This window comes from Venturia canescens, chromosome 4 (assembly GCF_019457755.1).
Source record: "Venturia canescens isolate UGA chromosome 4, ASM1945775v1, whole genome shotgun sequence".
Classification (NCBI taxonomy): domain Eukaryota; kingdom Metazoa; phylum Arthropoda; class Insecta; order Hymenoptera; family Ichneumonidae; genus Venturia; species Venturia canescens.
Genome location: NC_057424.1, coordinates 25,025,328 through 25,049,659, shown reverse-complemented (window position 1 = coordinate 25,049,659; position 24,332 = coordinate 25,025,328). Strand labels below are relative to the sequence as shown.

General features: G+C 42.0%; 1 protein-coding gene across 7 annotated transcripts in view; it reads right to left on the bottom strand.

Annotated features, from left to right (window-relative positions):
• Positions 1–23,272, bottom strand: part of LOC122409865 (SLIT-ROBO Rho GTPase-activating protein 1-like) — a 38,628-nt gene extending 15,356 nt beyond the window's left edge. Inside the window, exons 1-4 of one of the 7 annotated variants that reach the window (XM_043417736.1) lie at positions 22,043–23,272; positions 21,591–21,872; positions 739–922; positions 157–322 (exon numbers count right to left, since the gene is read on the bottom strand). In XM_043417736.1, the coding sequence (XP_043273671.1) occupies positions 157–322; positions 739–922; positions 21,591–21,675 (435 nt within the window). In that variant the 5' untranslated portion in view covers positions 21,676–21,872; positions 22,043–23,272. Of the gene's footprint in view, positions 1–156; positions 323–738; positions 951–1,104; positions 1,309–9,732; positions 11,286–11,312; positions 11,713–21,590; positions 21,873–22,042 lie in introns of those variants that run through there. The other 6 variants (XM_043417739.1, XM_043417738.1, XM_043417742.1 and 3 more) reach the window with 6 other exon arrangements.
• Positions 23,273–24,332: the final 1,060 nt, after the last annotated feature.

Here is a 24,332-nt window from a genome sequence, read left to right as displayed (position 1 = left end):
ATTCGTTCTTATTCAACCACCGGATTGTTCAATGTCTCTCTCTCTCTCTCTCTCTCTCTCTCTGGGATGATTCGTGAGCGGTAAACTGACAGAATACGTCGAAATTGATGAAAGATCCAAGAGGAGAGAACTTTGAGTACGCCAGTGTATACTTACTCGTCTATAAATCCGTTGGACGTCTTCCATGACCTGATTGAGTCGACCCACGAGATGAGTACTATAGACTTCCGAGAGTGCGGCATGATCGCGGCTCAGTGACTTTGTCTCGTTGACCAATTGTTGCCAGCAAGCGTAACTCGAGAAAAGGGGCCACTGCTCTCTTCTGCAAAACATATCCAGCAATCGAATATATATCCTAGAACGGTATTGGTATTGGCATGCAACAAGTAAAGAAATACACCTGTCGTCATGGAAATGCGACGACGTCGCATAACGTCATAACGGCCGTGTAAAATTTCGTAACTAATACTTGTTTTGGTAACCGATCGAAGTATTACGATTTCGAATTTATTATAGTAGCGGCTGATCGATGCTGCTGCTGGTGCACTTTTTATTCAGACAAATCTGATATTTAAAGCAACAATAAACATACGAGTTGCGCGTTACTCGTCCTTTCATTATAAACGATCTTACACAACTTTCGTTTTTCGTATAATATTCCAAACATGTCCGAGGAAAAGATGGATATAAATATGCTACTATTAATGAGCGAACGGATCTCAGGAAAAATAGCGTTACTTTTGTTTTTGTTCTTTGTGCCTAAGCTGTATGCCCCTGGCCATTTTGTCGAGAGATTTGCTATAGTCGAGTTCGAGTTCTGCTCTTCGCCGGAAAAAATCCTGGAGTTCGGCGACGAGGGCGACCTGCGATTCCATACGTACGTCGAGACATCTCAACTGTTCGTTCAACTGGAGCCTAATGTCTGCAAACACAAAACATAAAAAAACAAACTATGAAAATATATAAAACTCGTAGCGGTACATGATTTTTTGCCGGTATATAGATATAGAGACGAAGAGCAAAAGTAAAGAGTAAAATCGATATCGAGGTGTTCTGTAAAAAAGACTTTGCTCTCTTTCTCTTTCTCGCGCACCGCGCACACACCATTTCTTTCGCGTTAAACTGTTGCTGGTGCTGCTGGATGATTGATGAATGAGGGGTCGTGCGGCGGCGGCGACGGCGGCGGCGGCGGTGGCATTGCGATGCAGTCGCAAATCCAAGCGCAGTCTCTAACAACCATGCAACTTACGATTCATCGCGTAGTAGTCTCTTGAGTGTCAAGTCAGCCACGCGTATTAGACATCTGCGCGTTCGAGTAGAGAAAAATCACTCTTCTTCTACTTAATAGTCCTACTATGTAATGAGAAAAATTTTTCCTCGTAATAGGCGATCCGCTCTCCGAGTCGTCAATATAACCATGGCGATAGAGATAACACGCGTTGTATAATAAATGAAAATAAAATTATGGATATAATATTGAATGAAAGATGAAAGATTATATAAAAGTCGCGCGTTGATGTGATTAATACGCGACTACGCCAACTTATTTATAAACTTTTCCAACTGTATGAGAGCCGCACGCGCGTGTCGTTGTAAATAAACGCACGCGCGATTATATTTATCTCCAAGACTCTATCGATATATTACTGGCAATATACGCATGAACGCATATACATATTCAAAGTGCTGTTTCATATGATTCGACGACACGGAATATTTTACCTTTGTACAGTTTGAAAAGAGATTTGATTTTTTTTCAAGCAGCTCGCTATTCGGTGGGTGTTTAAACGAGCTCTATAAATAGAAATAAGAGGAGCAGACGAATGTATAACGCGTAACGTCGAGTCGCATGGGCGAGGAAGTTGGTTCTCCGCTGATCGTCGCCTCGCCCTCGGTTCCCTCCCTTACGTCTTTCATGCATGGCATATACGTATTCGTGTAAAAATATAAACGCAAACCTATGCAGCAGCACCAGGATATACCGCGCGGTAGCAGGAGCGCTTACTTTTTGTTTGTTCGGGTAACGGAGCTATATTATAAGCGGTCAACCCGCGAGTGAGACCACTTTTGAAAAATCGTCAGACATTTTTTTATGCCTCAGAAGAAAAAATGTTGAGTCAAACGAGCAGCATTCCTCTTCGTATCGCCTTCGATCTCTAAATTTTTGAGCATGCGTCCGTGCGCTCAGTTTGTTGTCTTTTTTGTGCATGCGCTTATTATACACGGCTGGCTATTTATAAATATATGGCAATGTGGGAGGAATATGGCATATATGAGAGGAAGGTCATAACAGTAGGGATAGAAAAGAGGAGCCTGAAGCGCGCGTCGCGCGGCGACTCTATACCCTCGGACGATTCGAGGAAACGGGAAATGAAAAGCGTAGGGGGGGGGGGGGGGGGGGGGTACCTATATTCATATAGTCTGTGTAAACACGTATGAATCTCTTGAGAGAGAGAGAGAGAGAGAGAAGAAGAAGAAACTGGTTGGAATTACGCGTATCCGGCAAGTTGAGGCGCGCTCGCTCGCCCGCGCAGGTGGCGGCGCTGATAAGGGAAAATGGAGTAAAGCGGTTATTTCGCTCCTTACTATTCGCGTCTGATCGGTGTTTCTCAATTTGGCTGTTGGTTCGATGTATCCAATTTTTGTTTTACTTAGAAACGAATACTACAATAAACAGAGCCCGAATGGAAAATCTGAAAAAGTTGCTAAAAAATGTTGGATCATGCCCAGGACATTTTGTGCTATCAGCTTCAGTCTTATTCGTCCTATGACGATTCCTTTTGTTTTTGTTTTTGTTTTTTTTTTTTATTTTGGATAACCGCTCGGGTTAGGCGAATAGCATATATTTCTTGACAATTTTTTGAAATTTTTTCAACGTCGATAGCAAATCAAACGCAAAAAGCATCGTACTTTCAATACGGATGACATCTATTTAATATTTTTTCCACGTATTCAAAAAAAATTCCAGTACGTAATAGAATTACAAATTTTAGGGAATGCCGATTTTGAAAAGGAGGGGCTGCTCGTATGGTTTTTTCATATTCTTCGAACAAGAAAATATTTTCTCTCACACGGACAAGCACCGCACGAATGAAGGCTCATGAAAATCTAGAAAATTGTGAGAATGTCTCTTGTGATGCAATCGCATAGAAAAAATTATATATAAATATGAAAAATGGGAGCAGGAGTCGGGGAGAAAGTTGATCGAGTTGGCGTGGATTATGTCGCCACCCGGCCGCCTCATATAGTAACAATAGAGTTTGATATTATTTGCTCGGAACCGGGAAACCACCATCGCCGCCGCCGTCGCAGGACGTAAATATTCCGGTGATTGTAATACCTCGCTCGACCACCGATCCCCCGCTCCGTCATTTATTTTCGACGCCTTTGCCTGTAGCGCAATTGAAAGTAAAAAAGATGGTCGAATGTTTAAAAAATAGTAAGCTTCGTTGTGAGAGAAGCGTTGGCTCTGTTGGAAAAAAATAATGAAAAAGAAAAGTAAATATCGATGATGGATCGAGATTGGTAAAAGGCTGTGATGTCACACACAGAAGGAACATTTTACGCGCCGGGACTCGTATACGAGCTCTCTTTTTATTCCAATACTGTCTACTTGGGCGTCGAGAGACTACCACGCGCACGACGTAAACAGGAATGAGTTGATATATGGCAAATGAATAGGATAAAAGAATTAAAAAAATTGGCGTTATAACATCAACCGCGGAAGAAGATCCCTGATAACTCTATCGTCCTTCGTACGAGTGCGGTATATAGGAATATTCGTATACTATGAAGCAGCAGCAACATTGTTGAAATTGGAAAAAAAAAGAAAAAAAAAAGGATGAAACTTTTTCATTTTTGTTTATCCTATCTCTTGTAATGTTTCAGATACAAACAATACGCAATCTGATTGCTAAGGGAATTCAAAAGACACGCAGCATGCGTTTTGAATGAAGAAAACTTTTTTCCCTTATAATGTGCAAAAAATGAATAAAATTGCGATTCGTTATTGCGCTGATAAATTCGAATTCATATGATGGTAGATTCGAGGACGGACATTAATTGGTGTGCCGTTGCGCAGCGGCGGTCCATCTAAACTGCAGATCTATCGAAAGAATTTTCAAACTCGAAGAGATTGACTTTGAGCCAGAGTTTGCGAATAAGAATGCGCACAGGCGCGGAAATGGCTTATGACCGCGGGACGTATATATACAGGGTGTCCCATTTTAATCTTACACCTGACTTTTCTCGGAAAATATTGCTCGGATCAAATATTGTGTGGAACAAAACTTTTAGGGGTTGAAGGGGAACGTTTGATAAAAATTGGTTTGTGGATCCAAAATTCAAAATGGCGGCGTTAGAATGGCTGACATGTTTTTTTCGAATGGAAACATAAGTTTTTTTCATCGCCAAAAAATTTTTCAGCGCAAAACCAAAAACTTTTGTTGAAAAATTTTTTTGATTAAGTTCATATTTTTCAAGTAAGAACATCATTTTCAACTATTTTAGAGGTATCCAGGATGTACCGCGAAGAGATCTTTAACGTATCAAGTGCAAGTGCGTTTGCGTGTAAGGAGCATATCAACGATTTCGTTGGGACTGAAATCAGCCATTGTTGCTAATTTTCAGAATTTTCCTCTAATTTAAGAACTTTTAAAAATTTCGAGAATCAAGAATTTTTCTCTGATTTCAGAACCTTTACAAATTTTCGATTTCGTCTCTTGCTAATGGCTGCGGAGTCAGAAAATAAACGTTTCAATCAATTTTTCATTCGTGGGCGATCACAATGACTTCTAAAATAAAAAATGCTTCTCTGATTTAAAACTCTAAAGTAAGAGAACTACGCAAAGTCAGACTACGTCAGTACTACCAATGATGTTTTCTTTAATCTCTTACAAAGTGAACTTACCTTTAATCGTACGCGAGGCTTACGCTTAAAGATAAGTACACGCAAGCGAGGCTTACGCTTAAAGATAAGTTCACGTAAGCGAGACTTACGCCTACTTTTGAGTTGTAAATCAGAGAAGAATTTTTTATTTTAGAAGTCATTGTGATCGCCCACGGATGAAAAATTAATTGAAACGTTTATCTTCTGACTCCGCAGCCATTAGCAAGAGACGAAATCGAAAATTTGTAAAGGTTCTGAAATCAGAGAAAAGTTCTTGATTCTCGAAATTTTTAAAAGTTCTTAAATTAGAGGAAAATTCTGAAAATTAGCAACAATGGCTGATTTCAGTCCCAACGAAATCGTTGATATGCTCCTTATTTTAGGGAGGTGTCGGGGCAATTACTTCCGAGACGAAAATTTTTATCGACGTGAATATCCTGATCGTCGTCACCCATCACGGCAGACAATCCGAACCCTTGAGCAGCGAGCGAGGGCAGGTCGGATGATCTGCCACCGTCGACATTTCCCAAACGTCAATAATTTTGGTGGATTGCATGAAGCCCGAAACATTGCTATTTTAGCTATGATAGCAATTGATCCTCATTTGAGTGCCAAAGTGATCTCGGAACGACTGGGGTTTCCCAAATCGACAGTGCACCGTGTATTGAAAGGTGCGAAACTTCACCCGTACCGACTACAATTCCACCAAGACACTCCTAATCCAGATCCGTTGCGAAGGGTGGCGTTTTGTCGGTGGGCGTTGAGACAAATCGAGCGATCCAGGGACTTTTTTCGATACGTTATGTTCAGTGATGAATCCACTTTCAACAACCGTGGTCAAGTGAACCGATGGAACTTTCGGTATTGGTCTGATCAGAATCCACATTGGTTGAGACAGATCGATCACCAGCATCGATGGAGTTTGAACGTATGGTGTGGTATTGTGAACGGGCAATTAATAGGTCCCCATTTTTTCGAGGGAAATGTGAACTCTGTCCGTTACCTTGATTTTCTACAAAATGAACTGCCTCTTTGCTAGAAGATCTGGATTTGGAAACACGTCAACAGATGTGGTTTCAGCAAGACGATGCACCCGCTCACTGGGCTCATGTTGTTCGAAATCATCTGGATACAACATTTGGTCAACGGTCGATTGGTCGAGACGGTCCTGTAAATTGGCCTCCAAGGTCACCAGATCTTACGTCTCCTGATTTCTTTTTGTGGGGGTACTTAAAGGACGCTGTCTACTGTCAAGCTCCAACAACACGAGAAAACATGAAGGAGCGGATAAGAGCTGCCTGCCGTGCGATCCCGAGAGATGTTCTCCTACGCACAGTTGATGGTTTTGAGAGAAGAATTCAGGCATGTTTAAACATGAATGGAGGGATCTTTGAACATCTCTAGGGAGGGATCAGAGTACACTCACAAGGAGAGTTTGGAGTCCGAAAATACTGCGGTAGTGACGAACCGCAGAGACCTAATCCTTGTGAGCTCGTACCTATGGGCATAAAGGCATTGCATGCCCCTCTTTTTAAAAAAAGTTGAAAAATAAAATGAAAATAAAAAAACATACACACATGCACCTCCACGTATGCACGCATATGCAGACGCACACGCAAACGCACTTGCACTTGGTACACGTTAAAGATCTCTTCGCGGTGCATCCTGGATACCTCTAAAATAGTTGAAAATGATGTTCTCACTTAAAAAATATGAACTTAATCAAAAAATTTTTCCAACAAAAGTTGTTGGTTTTGCGCTGAAAAATTTTTTGGTGATGAAAAAAAGTTATGTTTCCATTCGAAAAAAACATGTCGGCCATTCTAACGCCGCCATTTTGAATTTTGGATCCACAAACCAATTTTTATCAAACGTTCCCCTTCAACCCCTAAAAGTTTTGTTCCACACAATATTTGATCCGAGCAATATTTTCCGAGAAAAGTCAGGTGTAAGATTAAAATGGGACACCCTGTATATATATATATATAATAATAATATATATCGCATTGCCCGAACGATTGTTCGAGAGCTATTATATACTACTCACCGCATTATTCGCAGGACCAACACATCCAAGCCTATATGGCACGCGAGGATCGGTATACGCAAGTAAAATTATGGACATATATATATATATTGTAACGGGACAGCCTTACCCCCTGGCACGATCTCTGGTTTGACAGAGGTCTGTCAGAGGGCTACGGACGGAGCGCTCTCGCGTCAGCGGAGCACCGCCCGTACGACAATGAGGCTCCTCCCAACCTTTCCCGCATCCTGCTCCTTATTCCTACCAAAATTGTATACAAACAAAGCAATAACGGGAAGCATATCATTCCTCGATCACGAGAAGATTGCTTCCCACAGTACGCTCTAGCGAGGCTAAGCCCGATTGCGTAGCGAGGAAGCAATACAGAGCACTAGATGCTCCCATACCGGACGAAAGTATCCGTTCTTGAAGGTCGAGTTCGAGCCAAGCTCCTCGAATTGCAAGATGGGGAAATCGGAAGGCTTTACCCGCTCCTGGCAAAAATCCGCCGGTCAGTGCACGAACGTGCACAATGACACCTCTCCTACGTGAGAGAAGAGGATCTAAAAAATCCTAAGTTCCGATATTTGGGATTTGACAACCCCCCGAATATCGAAACGTTTCAATATATATATAGGTATATCTCGATCATGCGGTGCAACGTGTCGAAGATTCGGAGACATTCATGGTCGGACAGAGCGAGAGGAGTACGCGGCTATTGAGCGATTAGGAGAGGCGGTAAAGGGGGGATACCGTGAAACCCAGAGTGATCTACGATTATTAATACCGCGTATATGTGAAATACGTGCAAGTATGGCTGCTGCGACAATGAGAGGGCACTCTCGCGCCTCGGTTGTATATTAGGTACCACCAATGCGGCTATTTGAAGAAAATATTACCTATACTATAGTATACGCATAGGAGACGGCGGTTTTGAGACGAGTAACGAGTATATATTATGATGATAAGAAAAAGTGTTCGAGGTTCGAGATTAATTTATATTTGCGGTGTTGCGAGTCGTGTTTTTACGACTTGATCGTTCTCTCGCGGACGAATATCACACGTTTTACGTAATATTGATATTGAAATTGCATTTATTCGATCGAGTATGATTTGATTATTTTTGAAATAACGAAGAATCCCAATCCATATATCCATATAAGAATGGATTGGGTGTTTATACGGAGAGATGTATAGTTGAGAGAGGAAGAGCGAAACGGTACACGCAAGTTGGGCGCGTCATACATCGGAAGCGTCAATTGACCGCTTCCGGCGTTTAGACACCGTGCATTCAAAGGGATATATCGTACGTACTGTTTCGCTGGATCTGGTTGCTGCACATACACGCGGCATCACCGCATTTCGTTCATCTCTCAACTATGTATATTTATTCAATTATTTCGTGTCTGAGGGAAGATCCTGTGCGGCGGCGAGCAATAATATATATTATAGCGTCAGAGCACTGCTGCGCGCGCTGCTGCACAAAACTCGGCGACGACAAAAAAATCTTGGGTATTTTAAAAGCACCGCCGTTCGTTCAATCTTTGTGAGCGGACTGTCGTTTCCGAATACATTGTTTCGATAAAATTATTACTTTTTTTTCCGTTTTTTTTTTCTTTTATCACAAATCATGCCCTAATGTAATAGGAAAAAGTAATTAATGAAAAGTAGATTTTATTAAAAAAAAAAACGCCAACGCAAGCAGTGCGCTTGTTAAAAACAATGTTATTCACATAATTATGTATATGCGTTTTGTATACCCTATAGATGAAATAACGAGCTGATAATAAATCTGGATATGGTCCATGGGTCCAGTTGGTTCGCGGCGGCGGCGACGGAGGTGCGGCGTAAAAATCCATTATCCCGGCATGCGCGAAATTTATAGAATCAATTGTAGAAATGCCATTCCACGAAGATTAAAAGACGGCGACTCGAGTGAAAATTGACGACAATTTTCGTTATACAGACGCGTTATAATTTATAATTAGTAACTATTTTCGTGCATAAAACGCGGAGGCTGAGATAACAAAAAAACTAGGGAATCTTCTCTGCTGCGGGGGGGGGGGGGGGGGGGGGCGGATGGAATGAAAATATAAAGTGAAAAATCGCATGATATATTCTATCTGTCATCGACGAGTTCGAGTCATCGGCAATCAGGGAGCTCGCAATAGATTTTTCAGCCAGCAAAGGACTGGATTTGCTTGGATATAACATCGCGGTTATAAATGCGATTTTTGTCAATAATCGCTATATAAACATATACATATACCTATATTATGAGGAATTGGCGCAATGGTATTCTTATTGGATAAGTTTGGCCGCCAAAACAATTGAAATTGGACCCGAAAAAAAGTACGGATGACCAGGACTTTGGCCCGCGCGCGCACGCGTACCGGTATTCAAATTTTCAATAAACGCGCGCACAGTTACGCACGGTTTGCTGCTCGTCAAATTATTCGTAAAATCGTATGTTATAATTAATTATAAATAGTGGTGGCACAATAAAAAGCCGAACTTGAAGTTTGAGGCTGTGATGATGCTGAAAAGGTATAAGGCGCGTGTCTGCACCGCAGTTATCGGAATAGTGTATTGCTATATGCTAATATACGCAGAGAGTGTGTGACAATAAACAAGTATCGAGAGATTACGAGCGTGGTGGCCGCATTCAGCTTCGGTCACCCGTCACACCCCGGATTATAAGATTATATGATAAATAAATCGTAATGCCGCGAGGATGGCATATCGAAATGACATCGTTAATATTAGCGCGGTATTACAAACGAAAAATATTAAACTCGGAGTGTTTTTCGGTAAATACCTGGAAAAACATCCTTCGTATCGGGATTGGAAGGATGAATCCATCCATTTCTTTGTTGTATGATGCACTGAAACATGGTAACCGAATAACGTTGTCGTGCCAAGCGCAAAATAGCGAGCCAGCGGCAGCTCGAATCCTCCGATTACCAACACCGTTTTTTTTATTATTCTTCCTGCTCCCTTATTCGACCGCCGCCTTGCGCTCTCATCATCCGAGAGATTCGCCTCGCGTAAACCGGCTGCTGCCCCGTCAATCCCGAACTATATTATGGGCGTACTAAAATACCAAATGAAAATAAACAGCAGCAATGGTTCGCCGCGCGTTTAATAGAAAGAAAAATTCGATTTCGCGCACTTGCTTCGAAATATGCGGCGGCGTCGCTGCTCTTTGGTATTTTAAACTTACACCAGCCATGAGATTCTCGTGAAACGACGATACTCGTTTACTCGAACGGGACTACGACCACAATTATCAGCAGCATAGATGCTCATTTTTTTTTTACTATAAATATAATAAATATGATACGCTGACGTCAATCTTATCGTTCCTCTCTTCTTATTTCCCGGTATTCTCCTCGGTCCTCTCCGCGCGGTTCGCGTTTTCGACCCAAATCCACGATAACTCTTAATAATCGCGTTTGTTCATTCGGCCAAGAGAGTTTCCAAGCGCCAAACGACTATCCGAGATATCGAATAATATCGAGGAAGAGAACAAAATTCGCTGTGCGTTGAGAGCGGTCATGACGGAATAAAGGAAGACGCGGGAGAGCAGGAGACATCCTCAGGAAATTTGGTCGTGCATTGAACAACTTTTCGTTATACACGTTTCGTCTTGTTTATCCAGTCGCGGATCCTTTGCTTCTGTCGTTTTTATTTTTGTTTTTGTTGTTGGTCACTCGCCCTCTGTCACTTGTTCATAAGCCGCCAGGCCGTATAGAACGAGCGTCTTGGTATGCGTCTTCCCTGCCCTCCCTCCTTTCCTCTTCCTCTCAGCCACCGATTATTCCTTTGCCTTTTGCCTTTTGCCTTTCCTCGAACGAGCTTCGCGCGCCTCGCCACTCCTATATACGGAAAAATTGCAGTCGCTTTGCAAGGCGCGCATGCACTCACTCTCCTCGCATAGCCTCGGCGTGTTTCTCCTCTCTTCTTTTTCCGCTCTCTCGAGTTGTCTTCCTTCCTCGACCGTTCTTCTCCTATTATCCCCTTTTTCACCGCAGACTCGGCCAATGAGATTTCACCGTTGCAAAGATCTTACAACGGTACGACGGACAACCCTCTTCGAAACGTTCCGACATTCCATTATTTCATAACATGAAATATCGTTAAATAAGATAAATGAAAAGGGAAAGTAAATCATACAAACTCATACAGTGTTATTATATCTGAATGAGCGATCATCGATATAACGCGCTTGCCGCGATATTCTTGCGAATTTTACGACACCGTTGTTCGTTTGTCAAATAATAATAATAATAATAATAATAATAATAATAATACTGATGATGATAATGAAATTTTAGTGCTGTTGCTAGCTGAGGCGAAGAGCGTACGCAGCCGAGACGAGAGCTTTTCTCCTCTCACCGAGCGTTCATCTTGATCCTGTACGCTGCTGCTGCTGCTGCATGGATGTACAAACCCGCCAGCACCGAGATAGTTGACCACCCACCACCCATGCGACGATCACTATCCGTACAATCAGCGGTTAGATGAAACTGACCACCGACGAGCAAACTCGATATCGATACAAATATCATACGCAGCACGGAATCGAGAGATTTACTTTTTCTGTCGTCGTATAAAGAGATAGCGGATCGACCCGACGAGTGTTTTATATATTATGCGTATACGAGATATCTCTATCCTCTTGGAACGTGGAAAACCGACTGACGGCGCGATCTTTCGGTCTTGTTCGCGCTGCGAGGGTGGCTTTGTATGTGTTTCGGTGTGTTGGCTCATGCCGCTACTGCCGTTGCGCGCTAGATGCTGCTCTCAGCCGGCTGGGATCGAACTAGATGGGTAGATGGCTGGCTGGCTGGCTGGCTGGCTGGCTGGCTGGTCGCCAGGCAACCGGATTCTCCCTCTCCTCTCTAGTTATCCTGTATATGCGCCGCCACTCGGATGGTTATGTATACACAGAGGGGAGGGGGGAATACGCGTTGGTGGGCATTGTGTGCATTTTGTTCTTCTCTTTCTTAAGCGCGCGCGCATCTCGCAACATGATTTCCGTCTGCTTTCTGCAGCTCAGGCGGCTCATCTCTTCTTTCTTCTTTCGATACTTTTGGTCGCTCCCATGGCTCGCATCCCTCGCATCTCTCGCGCACAGCTATGACTTTGCTCCTACTTGACCGGCCTTTCTTTTCTCTCTCTCTCTCTCTCTCTCTCTCTCTCCAACACGAGCATACGCGGCGCATTCTATAATATTTTGTTGGTTTTTCAGAATTTTCGTCGCGCGTCTCGGTGCGTCGTGAGAGACTCAGCCAGACAGAACGAATTTTACTCTCTTCGTGCGTTGGTTCTCTTTTACAACTGCGTAGTATAGAGCATGCGTATAACGGAGAAAAATATTCGTTGAAGATAAAAAAGTTGGACGCACGCAACCTGGCGGGGGGTATCGATTGAATTAATTTTATGATTAATGAGTTGCGACTCGCGATCCGTATGGTCCCGAGTACTACTACCCGGATAGGATTTCATTTAATGAAAATGCCATTTTTCCAAACATCGCGTACCTGATTGATAGATATTCGCGTCGACCGTCGCCGTCGACGAGACAAGTCGAGGCAGGAATCGGGCAGCGCAATAATATACCAAGGAGAGAGGAAGTTGGCTCGAATCTCCGTTCGCGCGTACCGAATACCAATGTCCCTCTATAGCTCCGAACGTTTAGAGGCAGACACGCCGAATATTAATAAAATAAAAAGAAATAGTTTAACGTAAAGCAAGGCAAGTTTGTTTCATTTCCCGTCGCTCGCGTCAAGTTGAAGCGGTCGCCACCGTTAATTATATATAGAGGGGATTGGATCCCGATGATAAAGCTTACTGTTGCTGTTTACCGTATCGATTGTAGCGCGCGCGCGCGCATCTTAAAAATGCGCCGTTTGAACACGCAACGCAACTGACTTGTCTATATCTTGCTTGCAGCTCGCAGATGTACTATTCGTAAAATCGCTTCAAAAATTTTCTTCTCGCATTAAACATACTACTTGGTAGCTTTTGAACCGCGATTTTAGTGACTCCGAAGTAGTATTGCTTGTTGCGGTGGGGTACAAACGTATAGAGAAGTGACTTTGGTGTTTAACAGTCGATATCGTTATGTATATTCAACCGCAAAGTAATATTTTCCACAACGCGATTTGTGACCGATCTAGGCCCGTTTTGTGCGTTGGGCGGTCTATGCGCGGTCTATGCGCGGACGCGAGGAGAGAGGTTGAATTTTGTTGAGATTTTGTCTTTACATTTTTCTGCATATACTACAGCAAGATTTGATCCAATTGCGAGTGACAATGAGGACAGGAACGAGTATGTATGCTGTATATTATGCTGCGCGCCGCGCGTACCACCCCCTCTACTACTACTACCTATAGGCCTTTTCCCCCCGTTATCTTATTCCATCCCGGAATATTGTATACGAGTCTCCGCGTGAGAACCGGCGACTCGTAATTTACACCGAGTATCGTTAAACTTTAATTTCGTACGCCGCCGCTCGTAGTCTCTCATGATTCTCTCTTACCATCCGAATTAATTATAAATTACGCTACGGCTCGTTGAAAAAAAATATTCGTATTATTCAACGATAGGTTCGTTTGTCCCCCGCCCGCTCGCTCGCTCCATGACGCTCATCAAGTTTGCAACGTTCAAGTCCAACGACATATGATCTAAAATTCCAGTAATTCTCAAATAATTCCGTTCCCTGTCGAATTTGCAATTCGTAGTTTTTCAACCTGCGCACCGATACTTAATAATTATAAATCTTTTTAATTCGTTGATTTGATTGGAGCCCAATTTTTTTAATTTCAGCGTCGTCGCTCGCGCTCGTATACGGAACCGTATACGCCGCTCTTGATCTCTCGTTGGCGATACGTTTGTATATATATAATATGTATAATTGCGCCTCGAATCGCGACGAATTTTCACAATCGCGGAATCGTCGGTCGGCCGGCCAATGAATCGGCTTCAATGCAATAACAACCGTTGAATCTATCATTCGTGTGGGATATAAAACTTAAAACAGTTTACGCGTACAAGTGCATGCATTGTATCTATACGATGAACTGCACAAATTCATTTTCAACATTACACACAAGCTTGGCGTGCATGGTTTTCAATCGGAAGCTCGGGAAGAGACAATTGTTCAAATTTACTATGAAAACAATAATTAATTAGAATTGTATGAACGAGTGTGAAAAAAACCGATCCCCCAATAAAATAAGAGGGGCCCTGTTATATAATGATTTGGTAAACAATACAGATGGGTGAAATTTGTGGATAAAATTGAACAATTAAACGAACGGATAAAGAAATGAAATCAATCAATCCCTTTATATGCCTTTATCTTGTACGGATAGATACGGCCATTCTTTCATGCCCATACGCATTTTAATTTATCCACGCGTCACTTTCACTCGTTTGTCCGTACACTCTTTTTTTTACCAAATGGGCAGATGATTGGATGAATTACACAAGTATTGAAATGGATGAACAAAGAAGTAAGCTGTGTAAACATTGATTTGAGAAAAGAAAACGCGTTGAATACGAAACATTTGGAGTAATGGATTTATCAGACAAACTAGTCAAGATAGATATTTTTCTTTGTGTACATAGCGCGGGATCTCACGTCGAACTACTCAATAAAATAGTTGGATGGAAAAGGGATGGCAAATTAAAAACCAATTACATGAGAGGATCATCAAGTTTTCTTCAAATATATGGACGGATGAGGCATTCCTTCGCCGAGCTTCCGATTGAAAACCATGCACGCCAAGCTTGTGTGTAATGTTGAAAATGAATTTGTGCAGTTCATCGTATAGATACAATGCATGCACTTGTACGCGTAAACTGTTTTAAGTTTATAACCCGAGCTAGCATAAAAACAGATGATAATCTCTTAATAATTGCAGAATCATTCGAGAAACCTTTGTTGCTCTGTGACGTTTGCTGGAAAATTTTTCTGAATAAGTGAGGGATTAGGGCTAAAAGTGTACACGAATGAATTCCACAAGAACCTTAATTCATTCACTGTACTTGGCTACGTTAGAAAATGATCTCATTTTTTTTTATTTCCAAAATTCAGAATTCCTACAGGAAATGTAATTCATTCACTGCATATGTTACAATAGATCTCATATTTTTTCACAGTTAAACATTTTTTTAAATTTATTTGTTGACAATGCGAATATAGAAAATCATTTGAAACGATGGTCACGACCTTTTAATACTTGGCGTGCCTTTTTTACTTATTGAAGTTTTAATATTTACTGATTTCACTTCTTTTTGCGAGACGTGACAACTATATAGGAATCGTATTTCATTCACTATATTTGCCAACTTCAGAAAACGATCTCATTTTTTTTTTATATTTTGAAGTTTTTTATTGATAATGCAAATATAGAAAATTATTGGAAACTACGGTCGCGACCTTTTAATAATTGGCGTTCTTTTTTTACTTTGTCAATTATTTTTTTTTCTAATTTAGCTTATTTTTTAGAGGCGTGACAATATTTACGTAAGAAAAAAAATACATTCCTCGTCTTCGACGAAAATTTTTAAAACGATTTGTTTCAAGTTGAGTGCTTTTCTCTATGTGCCAAAAGCAATCGACACAGCCAATTTTTCTATGTAGACGGACGAAAACTGTGCGGTTATGTTCATGTGAGTTGAAACCTTTTACAAGCAATAATGGTGACGATTTTGATTATCCATTCAGCAAATCGAATTTTCCAATAAAAGATTGGGAAATTCCTATGCAATGGGATCATATTTTCATTTTCTATTCCTTTTTTTGAAAAGCTCCACTTGTTTACTTGGAAAAATGATTTTTGAAACTATCTTCTTTTCATTCATGGATTCCATGTTGACATGGATACTGTCAATGGTTTGCAATGTCCAAGGAGATGATTCCATGGTATTCAATGTCTAAAACCACAGCTTTATGGTTATTGGTGTCCAGTGATATTTTTTCATGGTCTTCTGTAACGTCTGAACCTGCCTCGTCAATGCAAACTACTATTAAATCGCAGATCTAGATATCGATAACTATGAGGAAATATATCGTAAACCATTGCACCGTTTACCTAAATATTGGGAAATATAAAATTGTCGAATATATATTGAAAAATACGAAGGCATCCACCTAGACATCGAAAACCCTATAGTCGCTAAACTAGACATCGAAAACTATAGAGCCGACGACCCAGATATCGAAAACCTTAGAAAAACTCACCACACTATCGGAAACTATGGAGCCATTGACTTTCATATCGGGAAACATGGACAAATTCACCTTAACATCGGAAACTATGGAGCTATCAACCGGGATAGTGAAAACTATGAAGTCGTCAACCTAGTCCACGAAAACAATGGGAAAACATACCTGGACATTGAAAACTACGGAGCCGTTGATCTAGACCTCGAAAAGCACGAAAAAACATACCAGCACGACGAAAGCCATGGAGAAATATACCTAGCCATCGAAAACCATGGAGCTGTCGACGTAGACATCGAAAACAATGGAACCGTCGACCTAGACCATGAAAACCATGGAGAACCATAACCAAACATCGAAAACTATGGAATTGTTGACCTAGCATCAAAAGCCATGACGGAATATACCTGGACCACGAAAACCATGAAGGAACATACGTAGACATTTAAAACTATGAAGAAATATACCTGGACATCCAAAACCATGGAGGAATATACCTAGACATTGAAAAATATGTAGACACATACCTAGACATCGAAAAGTATGAAGTCATCGACCTAGATCACGGAAATGATGAAGAAATATACCTAGAGAACAAAAACTATGGAAACTCAGACCTAGCCATCGAAAACTGTGGAACCATCAACTTAGACCACGAAAACCATGGAGAAACATACCCAGACATCGAAAACCATGGAGGAGTCTACCTAGACCACGAAAACCATGGAGGAATCTACCTAGTCCACGAAAACCATGAAGAAACATATCCAGACATCGAAAACTCTGGAGGAATATACCTGAACCACGAAAACCATGGAGGAATCTACCTAGACCACGAAAACCATGGAGCAATGTACCTAGACCACGAAAACCATGGAGAAACATATCCATACATCGAAAACCATGAAGGAATATGCCTAGACATCAAAACCCATGGAGGAATTATCCTAGACCACGAAAACCATGGAGAAGCATACTTGGACATCGAAAACTGTGGCGCCGTCAACCTCGACCGCGAAAACCATGATTAAACATGCCTAGACATTGAAACCCATGGAGGAATTATCCTCGACCACGAAAACCCGAGAGAAACTTACCTGGACATTGAAAACTGTGGAGCCGTCGACCTCGACTACGAACACCATGAAGAAACATACCTAGACCACGAAAACCATGGAGGAATCTACCTACACCGAGACAACCATGGAGGAATATACCTGGAAGACGAAAATCATGAAGGAACATGCCTAGACATTGAAAACCATGAAGAAACGTACCTAGACCACGAAAACCATGGAGAAACATATCCATACATCGAAAACCATGGAGGAATATACCTGGACCACGAAAACTATGAAGGAACACGTCTAGACATTGAAAACCATGAAGGAATATACCTAGACATCAAAACCCATGGAGAAATTATCCTAGACCACGAAAATCATGGAGAAACATACCTAGACATCGAAAACTGTGGAACCGTCGACCTCGACCGCGAAAACCATGAAGAGACATACTTAGACCACGAAAACCATGGAGAAATATACCTTAGACATCAAGAACTATGGAGAAATACAGCTGGACATTAAAAACTATGGAGAAATACAGCTGGACATTAAAAACTATGGAGAAATACACCTGCACATCAGAAACCATAGAGGAATATACCTAGACATCGAAACCCATAGAGGAATTATCCGAGACCACGAAAACCATGGAGAAACATACCTGGACATCGAAACCTGTGGAGCCGTCAACCTCAATCGCGAAAACCATGGAGGAATATACCTAGACATCAAGAACTATAGAGAAATACACGTGGACATGAAAAACTATGGAGAAATACACTCGCACATCAGAAACCATGGAGGAATATACCTAGACATCGAAAACTAAGGAGCCGTCGACCCAGATCTAGAAAACCATGAAAAAACATACCTAGACGACGAAAGCCATGGAGGAATATATCTGGACATAAAAAACTATGGGGTCGTCCACCTAGAAATCGAAAATCGCGATAGAATGTACCTAAACCTAGTCCTCCAAAACCCATGAGTTATCGCCCTAGACATCCGCGAAAAATTCAGCGGCGTCGACCAGAATTTTATATTTTTTTATTTTTATTATTTATTATTTAATGTTATTCGTATTATTCAATTTTTTTATTTTATTATATTATTATCATTTCATATTATATATTGTATAATGTAATATATATATTATATTATATATTAATTATATTACAATATTTATTATAATAATATTTTATTATTAATTAATATTAATAAATAAAATATATATTATATAATTATATACATATTTTATGCGCAAACCAGGAGCTGGTATTGCCCCCGCTGTGCGCCCATTCTCTGTCTCTCTCGCTCGGCGACGCAGAAGGAGAGGGGGTAGCCGCGTTCAGCGTAGTACGTGACGTAGAGTGTGACAAAAGTAAGAAATCGTGCAAAGGACGTAAGTCCAAATGTAAACAAGCGTAACTTACGCCCCTCTGTCTCTAAGAAAATGAAAATCCCGAAATGATGGATTTTAAATCACTAACGTTACATATCTCAGGATCTACTGGGCGGATTTACTTGCAACAAAGACCAATGGAAGGAGAAAAATCGAAAAAAAATCGTCACAAATTTTCAAGTTCTTTTATGAAATGGTTTATTTGTGAAAGCCATTTGAAAATTCTGTGACGTCATAAAACCGACATATTCGCGTATATAAGAGTAGCGGCAGGGCTCGCGCTGACTTTTCTTTTGCGCTGCAGTTTTTCCTTTTAATACTTGGCGTCGAGCCGCTACCGCGTCTCTTGATTATTTTTTATCATACATCCTCTGGCCCAGCAACCATCTCCCACCCGTCAGCAACGACGGAGACGCGAGTGGCGCGCGCCGAATAAATGTTCGAGTTGGTCTACCATTTAATTGAGATTCACCGGGGTGGAAACGAAATGATTTTTCAAATTTGGCGGAGCATACGCGTACGGCTTCATGAGTCCAGAATCTCTTCTTATCGGCGTTTTTTTTCTACCGTAGGCGTTATATACGCGTATTCATCTTGTCGATATTGCCGGTTTCCGTAGGTCTTGACGACTCATCGCGTTCTGCGTGATTCTTTCTTCAAATGTTGTTCGAATAGAGATGAGGCAGAATGCAGAATAGCGCGCGGGTCGTCTCTCCTTCCCGTAAAAACGGATAGGAAGCCGAGCTATATCCGTTGAGGTCATCCTTCGCCCGCCGCTCGCGTAGCGCTCTGACTTCTGAAATACCGGCAGCAGCCACCTGCGCCGCCCTGCATTCTCCACCGAACATCCGCTATTTTTTATTTTCAAATAAACATTCTATACGGGCAGATCCATTACTTTTCGAGGAAAGTGTGCCCGCTCAAGTCAGCGATTTTGATAATGATTTTTTCCTTGAAAGTACATAAAAAAAGGAGACGATCCTCAAAATTTGAGCCCGATTCGATAAAACCCGGCCGCTGAAGAATTTTTTGAAATTTCAAAAAAAGGTCAATTTTTGAATAGTTTTCAAAAATTTGCATAACGTTCTACTTTCAAGAAAAAAAATATATATTAGTGATAAAGTCAAATCCGGCTCAGCTGGAAGCCATCAACTAAACCGCCGAATCAACAAAATTTTACATGTTTTTAAAATTTTCCCAAACCTACCAGTTGCCGAAGGGAGGCTGGCTGCTTACCATAACAGGTGATTTTTTTTTGTGAGGATGTATTCTGTTGATATATTTTTTTTCTTAAAAGGAGAATGTTCACCAAAAAGAATGCCGCTTGAACACGGAATCTCTGAGTGATATAGTCGCTGCTAATTCTCCAGCGGCCGGGTTTTAACGAATCGGGCTCAAATTTTGAGGATCGTCTCCTTTTATGATGTACTTTCAAGGAAAAAATCATTATCAAAATCGCTGACCTAAGCGCGCACACTTTCGAGGCGAGAAGAGTTGAGAGGGAGCTGCTGCTGGTGCTCTGCTTTTCTTTGAGCAAATTGCTTTTCAAAGTGTATATTCCGAGTTACTCGCAAACTATGTGAAAGCGCGAAAGCGTACAAAGTATAAGTGTATATAGAGGTCGGGCTCGAATAAAAAATACAACAGAGCGATCGCACCGAGTTTTACGCACCGCGATACCGCGATCGACTGACTGAATTATCAGCGAAGCAGCTCCTCCTCAACGGTTGTAAACACACCGCGTGCATGTTTTAACTTTTTTTTTTTTTTCAATACAAGAACTCGTGCGTAAGCCAAAACCCTTCTTTTTCTCGATCGATCCCAGCACATCCCGCATCGATTCGTCGCAATCAACGACGACGAGATTCAATTGGATTGAAATAAATTTTTTACCATTGCACATTTGTATCTGACAATTTGCCCGCAGTGATAATCTCGAAGATCTGTGACTAGTCACACTGTGTGCGCACAAAGTACAATAGTACATGCGAAATCGATGTCCGATCGGATCGAATCAACAACTTTTCCCGCAAGTTATTTTCGATAATAACAATGATGATAATACAGGTAATGCCTTTTCCCCGTTCATATGTCAAACCCCCCATCCCCGTTAATCTCGTTCTCGTTCGTTTCGACATTTCGCAGAAATATGCTGCTCCGTGTCTCTCTCTCTCTCTCTCTCTCGCTCCCCCGTTTCCATGCACTCTCGGTGTTGTATCGTAAAATTTGTTCGTGCCTGCAGCTCCGGATCTTGTATAATACAAGTCCCTCATCCGCGTCGTTATTTACTTTTTACCCGCTACACCTTGGAATTCAAGATAGAAATCTCACGAATGTTTGATTTCATTTTTTTTGTTATACTTTTGTCGAAAGAGCCGAACGCGACCCCAGCTATTACCGCTATTACCAACGCACACGCACCTCTCCCCCCTCTCTTCCAATAAGGCGCCTTTCCAATTTCAATCTCATAACTTTTAGCGAGTACTGTACCCCGCTCGCGCGTCCTTCTAACCTTACATTTTGTCGATTTTGCCTTATTTACAAATCAACAAACATATACTACAGTCATCACAAATTCCTTAGCAATGATCTTCGTATTCGCGGAGAGCTTTGCGCGAAAAAAAAGAAAATAGTTTATTGTTATATATTATATTTTGGATCTAATGCTCGCGTTTTTTTTTCTAAATAGCGATGCTACCCGCAAGAATATATTATGATATGCTACGCGTTTGTTTTTTCTCATCGGTGAAAGGTGAGAGTGACAAAGCAGAGCAGAGATAAAAAAACGAAGGCACATATTTTCATCTCGACACACTCAAAAACACCGATTCGCAAGTCATGTATGCACGGTCTCCGCGGTAGTAACGAGAGCCATCGTGCGCTCGCATAATGTCGGTCGAAGAGAATATCATATATCATATATATATATATTGAACAACAAAACAACAAGAGTAAGAATCGGTACTCACTATTAAAAACGAGCAATTTTCTGGTTGATCCGAGTCTCTTTATCGGCGACTTGATACCGTCTGTTTCTTCCTCGTCCATTTTCATTATTGTCGAAATACTCGTTTTATCCTCCGTGCTGATGAGACTCGCTTCAACGCTTCGTTAAAAACATGTGCACGCTATCCACCGACGCGTCGTAAACGCACATGCACGTTTTTTTTCCTTCCGGTACAACGACCCGAGTGATTTCGAAGACCGCGCGGGTACACGCACGATTCGTCCGCCTTTTTACACACAACGCACTGTAACAATTCACAACGAACATGAAAAATAAAGGTACTCTCGACCCGACTGTGAAAACCGTTGACAATATATTTTCACCAGTTAATATTTGCTATATAATAAGATTTTGCTATAATCAACCGCACAAAGGAAAGAAAACAAAATCACGCGCCGGAAAAATTCGACTCACAAGTATTTCCACCAATCTGCTTGTATGTATATAGAATTCGTTGTTGCTTTTCGTTCTTCGTTCGCCCTTGCGCAGCTTGCAGCAGGACGTCTCTCATCGGTACTTGGTGCGGCGCTTCCTTGCCTTAACCTCTTAACGTATGGACACGAGCACGCGCGCGCCTCAATAAGCAAACCGGTTTGCTGCCACTCGACGCCGGCCAAGCGAAACATCGACCTAAGTTTAGTAATATTTTTTTTTTCTTTCGAACCCACCACCGCCACTCCACACCCCCGGTTCGAAACGTACGGTTACGCTAGCGCTATCACCAAATTCGCCTATTATTTGACCATTATATCCTCGCTCCGTTTCCGATCCGATTTTCCGTGGAACCTACCGCGATGGTATAGAGAAAAAGATCGCGATTGTGAGCAAGTTCTTCGACGAGGTACATAGGGCTACTGCTACACAGACACCGTTAGCATTGGACGAGTTACCGAAGAGTGCACGAATAATATATATATATATGAGAAAGATCAAATTGAAGCCGCGCGAATCTTATTGGAGCGTTCCGTTCGGAGGACAAAGAGCGTTCGCGGGGCAACGGTAACGCGAGGCAGGCGGTCAGGGCACCTCTTCCTTTTCATATCACCAATCTTCTTTTCATTCATCGATCATATAAAATATATTATAAGTATGATCGCGCGGTGGTAAAAAAGCGTTATCAACGGCATCGAAAGATCGTTCAGGGTGGGATAAAAAAAAAGGGGGGGCAAGTAGGCAGCAGGCGACGACGACAGCGATAACGACCGACCGAATGATGATTTACAATAATAAACAATAATAAACCGCACCGCGCAATGTCGATTACCGTGATAGTGTTCTTCGATTCGCGATTTAAAACTCTGCTCTTTATGCTTAGGATCCCGAGAAGAGACTATACGAGCTCGGCACTCTGCGTGACGCTGTGACTCGGCCGTCCCGTGAGGATATTCTTAGAGGCGGTGAGCAGTGAGAGCGTGTGCATCAATTCAAGTTTGAGAAGCATAGCTCCCTGCTCATGCGCGCCCGCGCGCTCTGTATAGGCTGTTGTTGTTGTTGTTGCTAGCGTTCGAGAACTTTGCCAAAGTTCACGCACAAATCAAAACGACGCTTGCCCGCTCGCAGCACACTACGCGACGCGAAACGAAAATAATGACGATTGACGACGATTATTATATTAACGTACTGCTGGCTGCTTGCTGACCCCTTCCCCGCCGCCGCAGTCCGCACTACGTTCGCTCGTCGCTTCGGTTGCTTAGCAACTGTTTTGTTTCCTCTCGCGCGGTAGTCACCACTTCACCACCATGCTGTTGTCGCTGCTTCCTTCGATTTCCTCATTCGCCTCTTACTGGAGAATTTCACCCTGAACTCTTATTAAATTCTCGATCTTATCTGATCCTGTCTATGCACGGACGCCGCAAATACCAACAGTCTTATGCTCTTTTTTTTTTTTTTCTTTTCTTTTCTTAATTCCTTTCGCAACTCGTTGTTCGCTTCAAAGCTAGAGTCGGCCATGCGGCCACATAATACACCATATCACCATCACCATATGTTATGCACATGCTGTACAATGTGCATGGATATCCCCCTCTCGTCACACGCTCACGCTGTGAGCTCCATGATTTCCAAATTTTTACCGATATTTCTCAACTCGTGCCATCTGTCGTTTGGATTTGTCACCATTCGCAGATATATCGGCAGCGGCGGGGGAGGATTGTCCAAAAAAAAAGCTCTCTCTTTTCGTCGACAATATAGGGAGCTTGTTGCTTATCTTCTATCTTCGCTTCCGTAGGCAATTTCTGTTCCGCTCCGGCTCCTTGGGTCGTCCAGTTGTTTATTGGTATAGGAAAGGTCGGTCATGTAGGACTCGCCACAGCTGTGGTGTGAAAAGGATGGTTTTAGGATTGCGTTTCGTCTCGGGTACAGTGGCAGATTCATCAGTGGGGCTGTGCCTACTGTACCCTACCCCAGACGCTTTGTGGATGATGGGTTCTGGGATGGACGTTATATATGTTGGACGAGAGCCTGACGAAGCGTTGACGAGAAACTGTAGCCTCGTAGCGGTTACAAGAATAACAACCGTAGTGTCATCTGTGCTTAAAATTTGGAACTTGACCATGACGTTAGGCAGCAGGGTGGTGGAGATTGTCCTAAAATGGCGAAAAATCATTCGGTAATAAGATCAACAGGACGCATAGAACGTATTCCTGTACGTCCTATATTTATTCGACTATCAACAAAGTTGAGAGTCCTTGTCGCCGGTCGTCTC